General features: G+C 44.1%; 1 protein-coding gene across 1 annotated transcript in view; it reads left to right on the top strand.

Annotated features, from left to right (window-relative positions):
• LOC309547776 (kelch-like protein 35) overlaps window positions 1-18,016 on the top strand; it is a 30,636-nt gene extending 12,620 nt beyond the window's left edge. The window contains exons 2-7 of the mRNA XM_082247765.1: window positions 6,441-7,331; window positions 10,003-10,187; window positions 10,377-10,495; window positions 12,368-12,556; window positions 13,233-13,421; window positions 17,407-18,016. Coding sequence (XP_082103891.1) covers window positions 6,441-7,331; window positions 10,003-10,187; window positions 10,377-10,495; window positions 12,368-12,556; window positions 13,233-13,421; window positions 17,407-17,595 — 1,762 coding nt within the window. The 3' untranslated portion in view covers window positions 17,596-18,016. The remainder of the gene's footprint in view (window positions 1-6,440; window positions 7,332-10,002; window positions 10,188-10,376; window positions 10,496-12,367; window positions 12,557-13,232; window positions 13,422-17,406) is intronic.
• The last annotated feature ends 1,641 nt before the right edge of the window (window positions 18,017-19,657 follow it).

Below are 19,657 nucleotides of genomic sequence, written 5' to 3' on the forward strand. Positions count from 1 at the left end.
CCGACGGAGGACGGAGGAGCGGCGGGACTCTCGGCTGGCGATCTCAGCAATGAGAGATCATCGCTGGATCGCCAGGAGAAGGTAAGAGAACACCGCTGCGCTCTCTGCAAATCCACCCGTGCGTGACTCGGGGTTACCGATCCTGCAATGAAAAATCCACCCCGAGTCACGCTCAGGATTACCGCCAAGGTGGTTAAAACTACATGTACATGTAAAATGATAAAAAATTATTCACATATGAAGACCGCCGTTCCTACAGCATAAGGACAAGACGGCTAAGATGACAGTGTGTAGGCCTCTGATGCGTTTCGTGTACATACACGTGTTCACAGGGTAATGCCTATCTGAAAATGTCATATGGCAGGATCACATAGCACATAGTAGGAATTTTTATTTTTTGCTATTTACTGCGGCAGTGCAGCCCCTCCTGTGCGAACCGATGTAGACCTATGTCGGTCGCGCGCCTGCAGCTAGGGGGCGAGCGCGCCCTGCCGGCGGCGCGCTCCCGCCCCCCCCACTCAGCAGTGGGGACTCTGATGCACGGGGCAGGCGGCTCCGATTGCTGCCTGACACCCCCGATCGCTCCCCGCTGAGAGAGAAGGACGGTCGGCTGTTGTAAACACAGCTGATCGTTCTTCTCCCTGGAATGATCATAGAGCTCCTGTGATCCTTCTATATAGGAACACAGGTCTCTGTGATCATTTCACAAGCCACAACCACCCACAATTAAAATCACTCCCCTAGGCTCACATTTAACCCCTTGATCACCCACAGGGTTAACCCCTTCCCGGCCAGTGTCATTATTACAGTAACAGTGCATATTTTTAGCACTGATTACTGTAGTAATGTCACTGGTCCCCCCAAAAGTGTAAAAAATGTCAGTTAGGGGTCCGATCTGTCCGCCGCAATGTCATAGTCCTGCTAAAAATCGCAGATCGTTGCCATTACTTGTAAAAAAAATAAAAAAACAATAAAAATTACATAAATCTTTCCCGTAGTTAGTAGAGGCGATAACTTTTGCGCAAACCAATCAAAATAGGCTTTTTGCGATATTTTTTTACCACAAACATGTAGCAGAAAACAAATTGGCCTAAAATGTTAAAAAATTTAGATTTTTACATTTTTTGGGGGAATATTACAGTATAGAATAGAATGTGAAAAAAGATATATATTTTTTTTAGAATTGTCACTTTTTTTTGTTTATAGTGCAAAAAAATAAAAATCGCACTGGTGATCAAATACCACCAAAATACATCTCTATTTGTTGGAAAAAAAGGACATCAATTTTATTTGAGTACAGCGTCGCACGACCGCGCAAATGTCCGTTAAAGTAACGCAGTGCTGAATCGCAAAATATGGCCTGGTCATTAAGGGGGCAAATCCTTCTGGTCCAGAAGTGGTTAAAGACATTGAAAGCAAGTAAAACGTCAACCCCATTTTTTATTTTATTTTAGATATAGTGAGGAAGAATTGGAACCTTGCTGGCAGTGCTCTTCATTGCCGTGTCCCTGTTGGGGAGATTTCTTGCTCACTTTAATATTGGTTGACATTTACCAGCTACACATCTGCCAGTCACTAAATGTGTGGCGTATCCAAACGCAGGCAGTCAATTTTGCTGGATCCCCTCAGACTTAAATAAATGGGGCCCACATGTTACAGCAAAATGGACAAACAATATGAGAACGGTGAGGTCCAAATCTATTTTACAGAGAAGCAGGAAACTGGGAAATATCATGTAATAGGAAAACACCTGGAAATTCATTTCCTGTCTGTCTACCATTGACTGACAACCTATCTCTTTTTTTTTTGTAGGCAGTAAAAATAAAATATGAGCAGCAGGAACATGAATTCATTGTGCCTACAATGAAGGTTCAGGCACTTCTTGGTATAGGGTGACAACTGTCTCTAAACTGAGCGGCAGTTGTCACACACCCCCCTGGTGGGGACAACAAGTGGCCCTGCCAACAGACATTACATGGCCCACCATAGTCCCTCTCAGGAAGCTGCTCTGAAGTGGCTGAAAAAGGCTGCAGGAAATCAGCAGCACTGAAATGGAAAAAAGGATGAAAAAGTTGACAAAGCTCCACAGCTTTCTCCCAGTTGTGCTCCTGTGTTGTCACCCTGTCACACGCTCCCCCTGGTGAAAACTAGCTTCGGACTTGGGGGCTGGATTTTAGACAGTGGGGGAAGAAAATGTCCCAGCATCAGAGGGAGTAACAATGCCTCAGGCTTTCGTGGTCAGTAGTAGTGAACAAATGACCCAGTGTCTGTGGTCAATAGGAAGAGGAATAATGTCCCATCATTGGTATCAGTGGGAGGTTTAAGGCCTCATTATAGGTGTCAGTTGTAGGTACAATGTAGTGCCCCATCGTTGCTATCAGTGGGAAGAATAGTACACTATCACTGGAATCAATGGAAGTAATAGTACTGCATCAATGGTATCAGCAGGAGGTATAGTGCCCTATCATTGGAAACAGTGGGAAGAATAGTGTATCATCATTGGTATCAGTGGGATGAATAGTGTCCCATCATTGGTATCAATGGGAGGAATAGTGCCCCATCATTGGAATCAGTTGGTGGAATAGTGTACCTTCATTGGTATCAGTGGAAGTGATAGTACTCAATCAATGGTATCAGAGAGAGGAATAGTGCCCCATCATTTGGTATCAGTAGGAGGAATAGAGCCCCATCATTGGAATTAGTGGGAAGAATAGTGCCTCGTCTTTGGAATCAGTGGGAGGAATAGTGCCCCGTCATTGATATCAGTGGGAGGTATAGTGATCTGTCATTGGTATCAGTGGAAGGAATAGTGCCCCATCATTGGTATTAGTTGGAGGAATAGTGTCCCATCATTGGTATTAGTTGGAGGAATAGTGTCTCAATATTGGTATCAGTGGGAAGAATAGTGCCCCATCATTGATATCAGTGGGATGTATAGTGCCCTGTCATTGGTTTCATTTGGAGGAATAGTGCCCCATCATTGGTATCAGTGGAAGGAATAGTGCCACATCATTGGTATCAATGGGAGGAATAGTGCTCATCATTCAAATCAATGGGAGGAATCGGGCCTCATCCTTGGTATCAATGGGAGGAATAGTGCCCCATTATTTGTAACAGCGGCAGGAATAGTGCCCCATCATTGGTATCAGTGGGGGGTATAGTGCCCTGTCATTGGTATCAGTGGAAGGAATAGTGCTCCATCATTGGTGTCAGTGGGAGGAAAAGAATAGTGCCCCATCATTAGTAACAATAAGAGGAATAGTGCCCCATCATTGGTAACAATGGGAGGAATAGTGCCTTATCCTTGGTATCAGTGGTAAAAAATTATGCCTTTCCTTTTGTGTCAGTGGGAGGAATAGTCCCATTAATTCAAAACATATAGGTGTCGCGCTTCATTCCCATTAATGTGTAGGCATAAACAACAAAACATTAAAATAAAATATATTGTGTACAGTGTCTTATGTTAAATGTTTCAAACATGTAATACAGGTATTGTGTAGTCCATAGTTCATAAATTCCCATATGCAGTGATTATTTCGATATAATTGTGATCAATGTCCTTAATCCAATTAGGTGCTCCAATAGCAAACAGTGATCTGCCAGCTTACTCGTACTCCCCCCTCCTGATTGAAGGCTTACCCCATAAGATGTGACCCCACAATTACGTTAGGTCAGAATGCGCCTTTGTACCATCCTGGGTTCAATTAGTACGATGTAGATCTCACAGATGCTCTGCTCACACATATGCCAATGAGTACTCCCATATTTAAGGTGCTTTCAGCATACCAAACTTTATCCAACAATGTTAAAATCAAAGTCTCCAAAGCTGCACAGCCGTTGGAGTGATCAGACTCCTAAACCGTGTATGAGCCGACTGCCTTCACCATCCTAGCCCCTCCCCTACACGTGTCGACACAGGGCCACGTGTCTTCCTCAGGGTGATTTCTGTCCCAGTAATGTTTTCAGTTGGAGGAATAGTGCCCTGTCTCAGGGGGAAGAATAGTGCCCAAATGTCCACATAACGGCTAGCAAAGGGCCGCATGCAGCCCACAGACCCCACTTTGGGGACCATTGTTCTAAAGGGATGCTGACATTGCAGCGTTTCTAATGAGAACACAAGGCATCACCATCTGAATATGATAAACCCACTCACTGGTTGATCAAAAAAACAAAAACAAATCATCAATGGCCACTTTTACTCTTTAATGTGCGTTCTAAAAGTGGGCACAAATTAAAATATTGAGCAGAGCGACCCAGAGTCCCTTTATGGAGATCCACTATTTTGATGGTGGTATTGCTCATAAATTGAGAAGGCGCATTAAAAATGAACATCAAGCATTCCCCCTGCCACAGTCTGTGCTACCCTAATTGCTGCTGATACATGCCCACTGCAATTTGTCAGCACATGGGCCTTGTAGGGGATTGTGGGTAGGCTACTAGAGCCTAAAATTAGCCAGCCGTCTAAGTGGCTGCTTATCTGAAAGTAAATATTTTCATGTCATGTGGTGAATACAATTTGTAGAGCCGGTGTGCAGATGTGAGTTGGCTTACTAACGTACAATTTCTCCATCTTCGCCGAGCCAAGGTCCTGATCGCCTCTGCAGATGTGCTGCACATGAATTAACAAAGCCCTGCGGTTTTAAGGAAGGTGGGGGGAAGGGGACAGTCATGAGCCACAAAAAATGATGGTGCAAAATTATCCTTTTAGGATGGGTTTGTAAAGCAAATGGCAAAAAAGTAAAGCCTCGTACACATGCAACGAATTTCCGCCGACCGGTCGTCCGTCTTTTGTCCAGAGTGGTGTTTTGTTGGTTGGAATGTGCTCTAGACTGCACACTAATTTTCCCACACGACAGAATTCTACTTCAGAAGTGATGTCATGTGTTGGATTGCTTTCTTTGTGTTCTTTCATCTCTGAGCATGCATAGTCTTGCTCATAAGATTTTTCCCCATCGAAATCTGTACTAATGAGATGAAAATCGGACGTTTTTTGACGGTCGACAAAAATTATATAGACTGCACACCAGTATTTTTTCGGCCGAAAAGTCGGAGTCGGTTGTCGGAAGCACCATACTAACAAGCCGAAAATCGGCAGATCGGTCGTCGGACGAAATTTCCCGGCCGAATTTCTACTCGTGTGTACGGGGCTTAAAACCAAAAGATTGTTTGATATCCAATTGACATGCCCACCAAGCTAGTTGTAAGAAATACAATGTAAGAAAAAAAAAACACAAGTCACCGACAAGTGTCCGATCCAGATTCTAATAGCATGAGAGGATGGGGTGAACACTTTTGTATCGACAAATGGGCTCCGTTCATTCTGTAGTTCACCCTGCTATTGCTTTATTCCATTGCAGGAAAAAAGTAAAAAAAAAAAGATTTCTTAAATTGTAAAAATGTAACTATATCCAGTGGGCAGGCTCATGTACTGCATACAAGTCCAAAAAGAAACCATGAGGAATTGATACTCTAGCTTTTGCCCCCGTTCACACTGGGGCGACCTGTGAGGCAACCTGGTCGCCTCACAGGTCGCCGCAGGTCGCCTCCCATAGGGAAGCTGCGGACCCGTTCTGATAGGAGCGACACAAGTCGCTCCGACTCAGAAAAAGGGTCCGGAGCTTCTTTGGGGCGACCAGGAGGCGACCGCCATAGACTTCAATGTTACGAAGTCCGTGGCGGCCGCTCCGAGGTAGCGGCGCGCTGCTCGCACCGCGACCTCGGAGGTCGCGGTGCGAAGTAGCGTCGCCCCAGTGTGAATGGGGGCTTTATGTTTTATTTATTTATTTTTATTTATTTATTTTCAGGTACTTATATAGCGCCGTCAATTTAGTCCCCGTTCACACTAAGGCGACCTGTGAGGCGACCTGGTCGCCTCACAGGTCGTCGTAGGTCGCCTTCCATAGGGAAGCTGCGGACCCGTTCGAATAGGAGCGACACAAGTCGCTCCGACTTAGAAAAAGGGTCCGGAGCTTCTTTGGGGCGACCCGGAGGCGACCGCCATAGACCTCGGAGGTCGCCACCCCAAGTCGGATCGCCCCTATGTGAACGGGGCCTCACGCAGCTCTTTACATATATATTGTACATTCACATCAGTCCCTACCCTCAAGGAGCTTACAATCTAAGGTCCCTTACTCACATTCATACATACACATACTAGGGCAGATTTAGACAGGAGCCAATTAACCTACCAGTATGTCTTTGGAGTGTGGGAGGAAACTGGAGTACTCGGAGGAAACCCACGCAGGCACAGGGAAAATAGATTGAACCCATTTTGGGCATTCACACTTTTTCTCAAGTTCACAATTTTACCCGTGCCTCTTCCTTTCTTTTTGGATTTATATGCAGTACATGGGAACCTGTCCCCTGGATCTAGTAATTTTTTTAACAATGTTTTTTAAAATGTTATGACTTATCTTTAATCATTGTCTTGTTTAATGCAGGATGGAAAAGACTTCAAAAGAGGAACCAGAATCAGAATCAATCAGTCTTGAAAACTCCTTCCCGGAGCTGAGAATGGTGAGACAACAGACATGGCCTTGTGGCGGGACATGCCATGCCAGGGAGATCTTACAGAGTCTAAACATTTACAGACAATGCGGAATTTTTACGGATGTGGTTCTCCAAATAGAAGATCAGACATTTCCCTGCCATCGAGGCATCTTGTCAGCCAACAGTTCTTATTTCAGAGCCATGTTTGGAGGAAGCCTCAAGGAGAGCAATCTCAGTGTTATCAACATTCAAAAAATATCAGCAAGAATTATGGGCTTCTTGTTGGACTTCATGTATGGTGGGAACCCAACGATACAAGAAGACAACGTGGAAGACCTCTTGCAGGCCTCAGATCTCCTCCACATCTCTAGTTTAAAAGATGAGTGTGTAAAATTTTTGGACAGCCAACTGGACCCTTCTAACTGTGTTGGCATAATGAAGTTTGCAGACTTGTTCTCAATCCCTTCTCTCTCTGAGAAAAGCAAAAAACTGGTGCTGGAAGGTTTCGAGGAGGTCTCCTGTCACGAGGAGTTCCTGCAACTGAGCAAAGAGGAATTGATTGAGTATTTGTCCAACGAGGACCTGGTGGTGGGCAAAGAGGAAATTGTCTTTGAAGCTGTCATGAGATGGGTCAAAGAAAATAAAACCACCGGAACTAAAGCTTTGAAGGATCTTCTGGAACATGTGAGACTGCCATTGCTGGACCCTGCTTATTTCATGGAGAAGGTGGAAACAGATAAGGTCATCCAGAGCTGTCCAGAGTGCTTTCCTTTGTTGCACGAGGCTCGGATGTTCCACATCCTTGGGAATCCAGTCACCTCATTCAGAGCAAGGCCAAGAAGGTAGAGAAATATAGAACTTTGCTTTTTGCCATTTGCCTTTCAACCTGTCTTTAGGTTACTGAAACCCAAACTAGGCTCCATAGATGTAAATGTTTTTGAGGCTTCCTCAACATTATTGTCATTTCTGCTTACAGGGAGCCCTGAAATACTCTATGGTAACTGGGCTTTTACCACCAGCACTTTATTACGAAGCTGGTGGCTGGCACTAACGTTACCCAAAAGCACTGCTGGTTACCAGGAGTGTATTTTGGTTTTGTGCTGCCCTAGGCAAGACTAAAATTGGGTGCCCCCTCCTATGTAAATTTGCCCCACTCCTTTTTTAACGGATGTGACTCCCTTCAAAATTGAAGGACTACAAGTCCCAGCATGAACCCCTGAGATCTCATGAGAGGGGGGTTGAGAGAGAGAGAGGGGGGGTGGGTGGGTGAGGGAGGGAGAGACAGGGGGGGATGAAAGAGAGAGAGGGGGACACCAAAGAGAGGGGGGATGAGAGAGAGGGGGGTGAGAGAGAGAGAGGGGGGCTGAGAGAGAGGGGGGGATGAAAGACAGAGAGGGGGTGAGAGAGAGTAGGGGGATGGGGGGGTGACAGAGGAGGATGAGAGAGAGAGAGGGGGGAGAGAGAGAGGAGGGGGGAGAGAGAGGGGAGGTGAGAGAGAGAGCGAGAGTGTGGGGGATGAGAGAGAGAGGGGGGATGAGAGAGAGAGAGGGGGATAGGAGAGAGAGAGAGAGAGGGGGGATAGGAGAGAGAGAGAGGAGGATGAGAGAGAAAGAGAGAGGTGAGAGAGAGAGGAGGGGGGATGAGAGAGGGATGAGAGAGAGGGGGGGATGAGAGCGAGAGGAGGGAGTGAGAGATAGGGATGAGAGGGGGGATGAGAGAGAAAGAAAGAAAGAGGTGAGAGAGAGGAGGGGTGAGAGAGGGAGAGAGAGAGGGGGGTGGGTGAGAGGCGGTGAGTGAGAGAGAGAAAGAGAGGGGGCGTGAGAGAGCAACCAGTGGCCAATAGTGTCTCAGGTCGAAGGGGGCGGCTTTTCTGCTGCCCCCCTGTATAGTGCCGCCCTAGGCCTGGGCCTTGTTGGCCTAGGCCAAAATACAGCACTGCTGGTTACAAGGATATACATACCACTTCACATGATACAGAGGAGAGCTGTGCTCCCGAGTCAGAGCTCCTGTGGTATCTTGTGCTTAGTCTAATGTCATTGCTGAACAGGTTGCACAGAACTACAGTTATTGGTAACTCTGACCAGTATGCTCAGTATGGATGAGTGATTTCACTGTGATATTATCAAGAATAAACCTTCAATTGTTCAGATTGCAACATTTCCAGAAAAACAAACAAAAAACTATACATTTCTATTTCATTTAGAGGCTGTTTTTCTTAGGAAGGTGGTAGAGGAATTTGTATTTTTTTTCCTTTTTTTTTGTAAATTTGCTTGCTACTTTTTTCCACTTATGTTTTTTTTCTGTGTAGCACTGCCCCCTAGGGAGCTTCTGAGTGTGGATTCCCCTGGGTTACCCATAGCAACAGTCTATAAAACGTATCACTATTAAGACTTGGCTCAGACAATGAACTGTCTAGGGGATTTGGCTTTTTGTGTTTTTATTTTAGAACTTGGATGGGACAAGGGACAAGGGATGAGTGGGATACTCCAACTTTAACTATGCACAATTTCTGAGGACAACTGACTGTAGTGTGTGCGGCAAGGCTGCTGCTTCACCCTGCCACGAAGTGAAGTAGAAGATACATATGATCCTGAATTAATTCCTCTTCAGGGTCCTAACCTTGCATCCCCTTTCTCACTTCCCTTGCATGTTAGCCCTTGTCCACTGACTCTCCACTGGAGTGGTCCCCTTCCTGGGCAGACCCCTGGCAAGCTTCCCGGTACTCACGGACACTGTTTTTCCCTGGGTTGCTCTTCCTTCAGCTCCACCCGTCAGTATCCTGGACCTCCTGGCTCAGCATCACACACTTGGTCCACTAGGCCGACCGCCTGTGACCACCTTCCTTGCTGACAGGAGGAGAAACAGCCGTCACCCTCCTCCTGGGACATGGCTTCCTGCCCAAAGACACCCTGTCATGTGTCCCCCCGGCTTTTATGACCTATCCCAGAATGCACCACTGTTGTGCCAATCCACTGGGACAGCCACAAAAGCCTGTGTGTCACTGGTTGGGTTTCCTCCACTGTCCAACAGGCTCTGCCATTGGATTTAGTGGGGACACTCCCTCAGCACAGATGAATCACACCCTGGACACATGCAAGAGGCAGAACTATCAATCAGGCTCCCCTGATAAGCAGATAGAAGTGCTAAGCTTTTACCAACCTAGCACCTACCTAGGAGGGTTCTACATCTGCAAATAAAAAAACAAATACTTTTGAGGCTAATAAGAACAGATTTAGGGTAGTTAAGAGGAGGTTTTTAAAACCACAGAAACCATTTAATCCCTTCCCGCCAAATTCAGCTTTATTTGCCGGCTGGTCGCTCGAGTTTCCAAGTGAGACAGGAGACCCGGGAAAGTGGCGGGGGGGGGGAATGTTGTTGTTGAAATTTATTGATTTTCACCATAATCATGGAGGAAATGAAATCTCTTCATTTTGCTCATCCCCTAGTGTTTAGTTAGAGGAGCAATTTGTAAATAATAGAGGAGCAATACAAGCATACTATTTTTTCTTGCAGATTTGCAGACTTGTCGGAAGCCATCGTCATTATCGGTGGTTGTGATAAAAAGGGACTTTTAAAATTACCCTTTACTGAATGTTACTATCCAAGGAGTGGGCAGTGGAAACTTCTTGCCAGCATGCCAGGATATACCAAGTCTGAATTTGCTGCCTGTACATTGAAGAATAATATATACATCTCAGGTAAGTGCTCATTCTCATTTTTACATATGCACAATTTAGAATTTCCCATCATATTGGTCACAAATCCCAGCAGGGACACAGACAGCAGTAATACCCCAACAGGGGCTGAAAACCCTTCCCTATCATAGGTAGAAAATAAGAAATAATGTTGTTCCAAATCATGTGATCTCCATCCTTGTCCTTCTTCAGGTGGACATATTAACAGCAGTGATGTTTGGATGTTTAACACTCAGCTTAATGCATGGATCAGAATTGCCTCCTTAGCAAAGGGCCGATGGAGGCACAAAATGGCCATTCTGAATGGAGAGGTAGGTAATGTTTTAAAAATGTTTTTAGATAGTAAGAACTCTACCATGCAGGGGTGAGGAAGCACAAGGCATTGACTATGATAGCCTTCCCTATTCACCACACACATGGACTACCAACAATTAGCAAATTTAGCATCACTGCTTCCTATGAAATCTCCGCAAGGGCCCATTCATACTTAACCACTTTAAGATTTGCCCCATTAATGACCAGGCCAATTTTTTCAACTTGGCACTGCGTGAATTTAACTGACAACTGCACGGTCATGCGAAGCTGTACCCAATTAAATGTATGTCCTTTTTTTCCCACACATAGAGCTTTCTTTTGGTGGTATTTGATCACCTGTGCGATTTTTATATACTATATACTATAAACAAAAAAAGAGCAACAATTCTAAAAAAAAATCAATGTTTTTCACATTCTGCTATATAACATTCCCCAAAAAAAAAAAAAATTTAAAAATCTGAATTTTTAAAGGCCAATTTGTTTTCTGCTACATATTTTTGGTAAATAAGCGTATTTTGATTGGTTTGCGCAAAAGTTTTTGCGTCTACTAACTACGGGAAAGATTTATGTCATTTTTATTGTTTTTTTTTTTTTTTTACGAGTAATGGCGGTGATCTGCGATTTTTTTGCGGGACTGCGACATTGCGGCGGACAGATCGGACTCCTGACTGACATTTTTGACACTTTTGGGGGTACCAGTGACATTACTACAGTAATCAGTGCTATAAATATGCACTGTTACTGTAATAATGACACTGGCAGGAAAGGGGTTAACACTGTGGGTGATCAAGGGGTTAAATGTGAGCCCAGGGGAATGATTCTAACTTGGGGGGGGGGCGTGGCTTCTGAAATGACCATAGAGACCTGTGATCCTATATAGAAGGATCACATGGGCTCTATGAACATTGCTGGGAGAAGAACGGTCGGCTGTGTTTACAATAGGAATGGGAATGGGAGCCGCCTGACCCGTGCATCGGCTTCCCCGCTGAGGAGCGGGGGCGGGAGCGGGCCGGCGGCAGCACACGCTCACCCCCTAGCCTCCCGAGAGCGAGCGCCGTACATGTACAGCGATTTGCCTGGGAGCGGCTGCCTGCTGCAGTACGTCTGCGGTGGGCGGTCGTAAAGTGGTTAAAGGGACACCAGGGCAAGCAGGAAGGAGTTATATACTCAATACACTACAAGACATAGTATATGGAAGCATCTGGTCTGCAGTTGCATTGAACTCAATGGGCGCGTTTGACAGGGTGGGCTATCTGTCAAACCATCCACCCCAAGTTAAAAATGCTGCGGCCAGTATTGTTACAATTTGGGTGGGTGGCAAGACCGTGGCTCAGATGCCAGTTTTTACCTCCCTCTCATGTCTGAAAGTGCCCTTTTTTATGCAGCCTATACGAATGCTTGTGACATTCGTTCAACAAATGTTTTATAAATAGACCCCTGATGTCCTCATGTTGATGTAGGTCACCCAAGACAGACGTGGTAAAAAAAAAAAAGAAAATTGGGTAAAAAAAAAAAAAAAAAAACCATAGATAAAACTCTTTAGTTTATAAAAGAAAAGAAAACCTCCACAGCAAATAGCAAACTTTCACAAGTCTCTTTCCCTCTCGGATGATCATCTGTGTTGCACAAGCAAGGGAAGAAGACGTCTCTAGAGATTAGGATGCAGATAAAGTTTTCAGTGTGTAGAAATAGGCACTTTAAACTGTCATTCAGATAACAGGAAACTTGACACAGAACAGCTTAGAAACACTTCTGGAGAGATAAAAATGTATATTTAGCAATTGCTTTCTAAATGTGTTGCTTGCCCAAAAGGACAAATATATTTTCTATGTAGCAACCAATGAATGTATACCACTTTCATTTCCTAGATCTACGCTGCTGGTGGCTTTGATGGAACGAAAAGGTTGTCTACGGTTGAACGCTACAACATGTTCACTAACACCTGGATCCAAGGAACTCCCATGTTGGAGGCTGTGAGCTCCGCAGGGGTGGTGACTTGCATGAACAAGCTCTATGTCATTGGAGGAGCAGTAGAGGACTATGGGAACACAGACAAGGTACGAAGATCAGTGCAAAGGAGACCAGGTTCACCACTCCAAGCATGAGCAAACATTGGTTGACAATGTCCAGATAAAACCAGTTTTGTATGGACTTGGATAGTAAGCTCACATATATCAATGAGGTCAATCCTCTCCAACATGGCAGGTATTCCCATTGGAAGAGATTCCCTCAACTCTTCTGAGAACAGTTGTAAAATTTTGGATTTCTTGTCACTTTTGGTCCCGTGACCAAGACAAACCTTCATTACATGCATATGTTTCCCAAGGGAATGCTTAAAACATGCGAGCAGCTGCTCTTCCTTAGCTTGGTGTCCTTTCCTCCAGATCAACACCATGTAGGAATTTAGAAAAATGTAGTCAGATCCTTGCAGGGCAGCCATCAGAAAGTTTGGGGCCCCTTACAAAGCTTTAGGCCTGGGCCCCCCCAGGCTTTACCACCAACATTCCCCCAGGGCCTCGCAGCGCCTCTGCACCCACATGAAAAGAATGCACCAAGAGCAGGTGCTCCTCCCACCCCTGCCATCTCCTGACCCTGCCGGATAGCTGGGCCCCTCAGGATGCCCGGGCCCCCTACATGTGTATGGGCTGTCCCCCCCTGATGGCAGCCCTGGATCCTTGTAATATATACTTGGAAATATTTTTTAACCAAGTTGTACTCTTTATTTCCTTCCAGGTCCAGTGCTATGATCCAGAAGAAGACAAGTGGACTTACAAGTCTCCATCGCCCTTCTCCCAGAGGTGTATCAGTGCTGCTGAGTTGGATGGAATGATTTACGTTGTTGGCGGTCTGTTGAGCACAATTTTCAGATACAACCCAAAAACAGATGAATGGAGTGAAGCTGCCTCTCTGCCCGGCCCTCTGGTAAGTGTACCATCTGTCATTTATTTAATGAATAATTTCAGGCATCAGCATGTTATACATACATAGGCATGCACAAGTGGTGTGCCAGGTGTATCGGGGTGTGCAGCGCAGATTCCCCCTGCTGTTTAAGCCCACAGTGCCCCCCCGGTGCCGGCTTCCCTCCTCCTGCGCCAGCTTCTACGGGGAAAGGGGGGGGGGTCGTTTCAGGATGGAAAACAGGGAAAGGGGCAATAAATTTGTAATTTACTGGCCCCTTCCTTTTCTGAATGAACACAGAGAATGATCGGTACCGATGAAGCATAGTGAACTGAAGCATAGTAGATGTTTATGCAGTTAATGCCACTCAGCACAGAGCACTTCCCATTCATTCACTGTCCAGTGCAGCTGTCCTTAATCTCTTTCTCTGTTTCAAAAGTGAGACATCAGGGGTCTGCTATTTCACCAAAGACCCCAATGGGGCTCCTAAAAACATTGAAAAAAAAAAAATAATAATTTTTTAAAAAATAATAAAAAATAAATAAAATTGTAAAAGAGTAATAAAAAAACCAACCCCCCCCCCCCCCCAAAAAAAAAAAAAACAGAATAACTAGAAACTGAAACAGTCAGGATTTAATTAAGATAGAAGAATCTCTCGCGCTTAAAGGGAATAAACAAACTGTGTATAAGTGTGATTAAATAAATAGTCACAATAAAATATATATGTTTATGCTGCAGCTTAACAAATTAACCAAATATCATAAAGTGAAAATATATCTCAACTAGCCGCGCACATCACCCATCAATAAGTGATTAAATAAATAAAATAAATAAATCCATAAACAACTCAAATAAATGAATCAATAAAAAGTGATGATGAATAAACAGGGATTGAGGCATTGATTGGTGCCTCTGTTCAGAATGAATTTCTCTACAATGCATACAGTCTGAGAGATGGGAGAGGAAGAGTTGACCTAAGTAAATAATCCAAGGAGGATTCCCCTGAATACAACGGTGGTTCGAATTGCGCATTTAGCCCTAGCCATGAAAATGGGGGGCAACATTATGGGGTGAGTTGCCAGCTGATGGGAGTGGAATCACGGAGGTGGTGGATTTTGCGGTGACCCAATATTCAGCACGGGTCTATGCAAGTCGCTCTGAAGTCGCCCCGAAGTAGTACAGGAACCTTTTTCTAAGTCGGCGCGGCTTGTGTCGCTCCTATTAGAACCGGTCCTGTAGCACACAATGGACCGCGACGAACCGCGACTTGTCAGGCTGACAAGTCGCCTGACAAGTCGTGGTAGTGTGAATGGACACTTACAGTGGATTGAATGTGGACTTTTTATTGCACTTTTGCTTTTGTGCACATTTGATCAATCCCTGTTTATTCATCATCACTTTTTATTGATTCATTTATTTGAGTTGTTTATGGATTTATTTATTATATTTATTTAATCACTTAGTGACGGGTGATGTGCGCGGCTAGTTGAGATATATTTTCACTTTATGATATGAAGTCAGGTTTTATTGTTGTTTGTTGACCCCTTTTGGGGGAATTTCTCTTCACTTCCTGTCCCAAAAAAATGAATTACTTAAACAGGAACTGAAGAGAAATCTCTCTGATGTAGACACACATAGCAATAAAAACACTATTTTAAATAGAGGGGGAAAGGTTAGCGCCCCCATCAGATTTTCATTGCTGTGTCCCCTTAAGGCTTCGTTCACATATGGGCGCAGCGGATCAGGGCAGAATCACCGCGATTCTGCCCGCGAACTGAGAATCATTGCAAATCGCGGCACGCCTGTGCGATGCCCATGATTTGCAATGGCACCCCAAACGCTATGCGATGTTGCCGTGATTTTCGCCTACCGAATCGCGGTAACATCGCGCAAACAGAATCTCGGGCGCATGATGCCCAAAAAAGGTACAAAAGCTTCTTTTGTGCGTCATGCGTCCTGCGATTCTGTTTGCGCGATTTTACCGGCAGGCGGGAATCGCGGCAACATCGCACAGCATTTGGGGTGCCATTGCAAATCACTGGCATCGCACTGCAATGATTTCCGTATCGCGGGCAGAATCGCGGTGATTCTGCCCGTGATCCGCTGCGCCCACATGTGAACGTAGCCTTAGGGAGATTTCTCCTCTTTTCCATAGTAGTATCAGTGGTCACTGTGACAGGAAGTGAGGGGTCCCTAAACTAAGGAAGGCACAGGGAAATTCAGTCAAGTAGACATTGTACTAGCAAATGCCATGTTTTTAGTCTTATCCCGTCCTGTTACAGTAGTTTTGTTTTTATATTTTTATTATATTTTTTATATTTAATATGAATGCACAGTTCATTAGGTACCAGAGGCAGACCCAGTGTACTCAGTAATCAGCACATAGTAAATCCCCATACACACAGGCCAAATATCCACCAAAATCAGCCGTTACAGTAGAAACCGGACGACTTTCGTCCCGTGTGCACAGCTGCCTGCCAAACTGAAGCCAGTCGTGAGGTCGTCAAAGAGCATGCTTGAAAAGACAGCAGCCAATCAGTGCTTAGGCCAATGGCAGTTCCCCTGTCAGAACACAATACCACAGCTGGGAAGATCGCTATACTAACATCGTTTGTGTTAGTACAGCGATATGTCCGTTTTTTTTTTTTTTTCAGTTAGGGCCGCTAGGTTTAAAAAAAAAAAAAAAAAATTATATTGTGTACCAGGCTTAAAAGGTAACTCCACTTTCGTGGGGAAAAAAAATTGCAAATAAAGAGAAACCAATATAGCGTATACAATTGCAACACAAATCATATTGTAATTGAATGTTATTAAAAATTCCCTTTCCTTTTCAATCTGCAGCTGTTGTAATTTTCTGAAATTGCAATGCAATATGGCTACCTGGAGGTGTTCTGTACACAGAATGTATACTGGCCACACCCCCAGAAACATAATTTCCTGCTTGTGTGATTGGCTCACCAATTTTGCCAGAAGTTTGCACTAAGATACAAGTCAGATTTCTGGCATCCCCTGCAACAAAAATGTCATTTTTAGTGAGATACTCCCAATAGCAGCACATCTAAAGGGATGCAGGCCCAGCAGCTTTTCTCATTAGAGCTTTGCAGCTGCCACAGCTGATAGATACTGTAATTATGAAACCACTCCCATTTGACCAGGGGCTGACTGGCAACTTTCAGCCCAGGGGGCAAGTACAAGCCAGAGGCCCATGGTGCAGCGACTCAGCCCCCCTCCAACTCTCTCTCTTCCCGGCCTCCTCCTGACCCCCATTCCAGGCTGAAGCTCCGCTCCAGGTACTCTCTACTCACCGGCCAAAATCGGGTTCCTGACCTGGCCAGAAGGGGGTAGTTGGAGGGAGTTGGGACAGCTTGGTCGGGGCTGGCTGGGGGAGGAGAGTCTCCAGTAGGGTATAGAACCAGCCTCTGCTTAGACACCGTTTACACCATCCATGCTGAGGGGGGAGGCCTGCGCTCTGTTCTTCTCTTCAACCCACACTAAGTAGGTCAGTGGCAGGGACTTTTCACTTCTCTTCACCAGGAATCCTTTAGGCATGTCTTTGGCAGAAGCAGTGCAGCCTTATTATGGGGCATCAGAGCAGTCTAGGGGGCAATTGCCCCCCTGCCCCCTGCCCCAGTCCTCCCCTGAATTAGACCCACTCAGCACAGATGAACAAACAGTGATTTCTTCAGAATAACAAAAGGTAGGAATCTTTGGTATAATCCTTGCAATGTACAGGGATCACCCAGAGAGGAATGCTTTTTTTTCTCAGCAAAAGTGGAGTTACGCTTTAACAGACCAGGTCAGACTCACCCACCTATCTTCCTCTGCAATAGAATACTTTTAATGAAGGGTGTGGCCATTACTCAGCTCTGCAGACACAGAGCACTGCAGTAGGAGAGCCTGGAGCAGCATTTTTCCTTAGACTAAAAGGTGTTTTTAAGCATTTGTAAACAAAAATCAGATGTTATCAGATTTTAAATTCTGTAATTAAAACAAAAATCCTCATTTGTAGGAGAGCTGTGGAGTGACCGTTTGCGGTGGGAAGATTTACATCCTGGGTGGACGGGATGAAAACGGAGAAGGAACTGAAAAAGCTTTTGTGTATGACCCGAAATCGGGACAAGTTACCGCGGAGCCCCCTCTACAACGCTGTACCAGCTATCACGGCTGTGTTACCATCTTACACAGACCAGAACCATAGCGTGTTCTCTAAAAAAGCCTCCCCCCCGTGCCAAAAACTCAGTGACCTCTGGTTTACGGACTTACTAAAACTGTACATTTTATTTTCATTGATAGTCAATGTTTCATAAGCCGATAGGTGCATCGATTTTGGTATGTACTCATGTGCAGATTATAGACAGGTGTTTCATGTACACCTTTTTGTCGTACTATTATTTTATATAGAAATTATTTGTGATGTGTGGTATTGTCTATCGCATTGTAAGGTTGGGCATTTATTAAAACCAGAAAATTGTGCGATCCAGTGGCAAAGAATTGGATCAAGCAACTGTACTATGACAACAAATATTGAAGAGACTCTAACAGGCTGAATCCACTATTGTATAAGTAGCCAGGAGAGTCATTGCAACACCAGGAGTGGATATTAAGTATATTGGAATTCTGAAAGAAACAGTGGTGGTTTTCCACACTTTTTTATTTATTTTTGTTCAAGTTCCTAAAAAGAGAGTCAGCCACAGAATGAACAAGCTGCATGTAATCTTTTTTTTTTTTATTTAAACTTTATTTTATTATTCATATACATTTTTTTATATACATAAAGATTCCCAAACAAGAAAACGAAACAATTATATCCTATTATATCCTATCCCCTATCCTATCCCTCCCTATTATATCCTATGCCCTCTGAATTCTTTTTCCCACCCCAACCTGATTTCCTGAAATACCTTAATCAGGCAAATACCATATTATGGCCACTAGATGGAGCTGATGATCAAAGGAATTTAAAATACTTAACCACTTCTGGACCAGGCCTTTTTCTGACACTTGTTTACAAGTTAAAATCAGTTTATTTTTTCTTGCTCGAAAATTACTTAGAACCCCCAAACATTATATGTATATATATATATATATATATTTTTTTTTAGCAGAGACCCTAGAGAATAAAATGGAGATCGTTGCAATATTTTTTCTCACACCATATTTGCGCAGCGGTCTTACAAATGCAATTTCTTTGGAAACAATTAATTTTTTTAAATTTAAAAATAAGAAAACAGTAAATTTTGCCCATTTTTTTTCTATAATGTGAAAGATATTGTAACGCCAAGTAAATAGATACCCAACATGTCATGCTTCAAAATTGCGCACACTCATGGAATGGTGACACACATTGGTACTTAAAAATCCCCATAGGGGACATTTTAAACATTTCTACAGGTTACCAGTTTAGAGTTACAGAGGAGGTCTAGGGCTCAAATTATTGCTGTTATTCTAACGATCGCGGTGATACCTCACATGTGTGTTTTGAACCCCCGTTTACATATGTGGGGGCGACTTGCGTATGCGTTCCCTTCTGCGTGTGAGCTAACGGGGACGGGGCACTTTAATTTTTTTTTTTCTTATTTATTTTATCATTTATTTATACACTGTTTTTTTAAAAAAAACTAAATTTTGATCACTTTTATTTCTGTTACAAGGAATGTAAACATCCCTTATAATAGAAATAGAAAGCATGACAGGACCTCTTTAATGTGTGATCTGGGGTCAAAAAGACCTCACATCTCACATCTACACTAAAAAAAAAAAAGTCATTTTTTTTTTCATGATGAAAAAAATAGGCTCTTTAATGGCTCATGTGAGAGCTCGATCCTCTCAAGGTGACTCGATGGACCAGCGACCTCATAAATTAGGGGAGACACCAAAAGGGAACAGGCCCATAGTGCAGTATGTTCAATAAATTTTATTCAAAAAATAGGGTATGCACTCACCAAATGTGGAAAAGTAAAAGCATTAATACAAGCTCTGGACAGCGTTCCTTCGGTGATCACCAAGAGTATGGCCAACCATCGACTTCCGGGTGTGACCTAGATGACGCTTGTCTAGCTCCTCCCAACGCGTTTCATCATTCTGACGTCTTCAAAAGAATACCACTCTAGTTTCCTTATACAATAGGTCGAGGCACAGGTGTACCTTAGTGTCCATCCTATGGTGACACTCAAAATGTAATTCTTATGTTAAAGCGGACCGCTCGCCGTTTAAAAAAAATACCGGGGTTATGGTAGCCATCAAAATACCGACGTAAATAC

The sequence above is a fragment of the Pelophylax lessonae genome (assembly GCF_965119305.1).
Source record: "Pelophylax lessonae genome assembly, chromosome: 2".
Classification (NCBI taxonomy): Eukaryota; Metazoa; Chordata; class Amphibia; order Anura; family Ranidae; genus Pelophylax; species Pelophylax lessonae.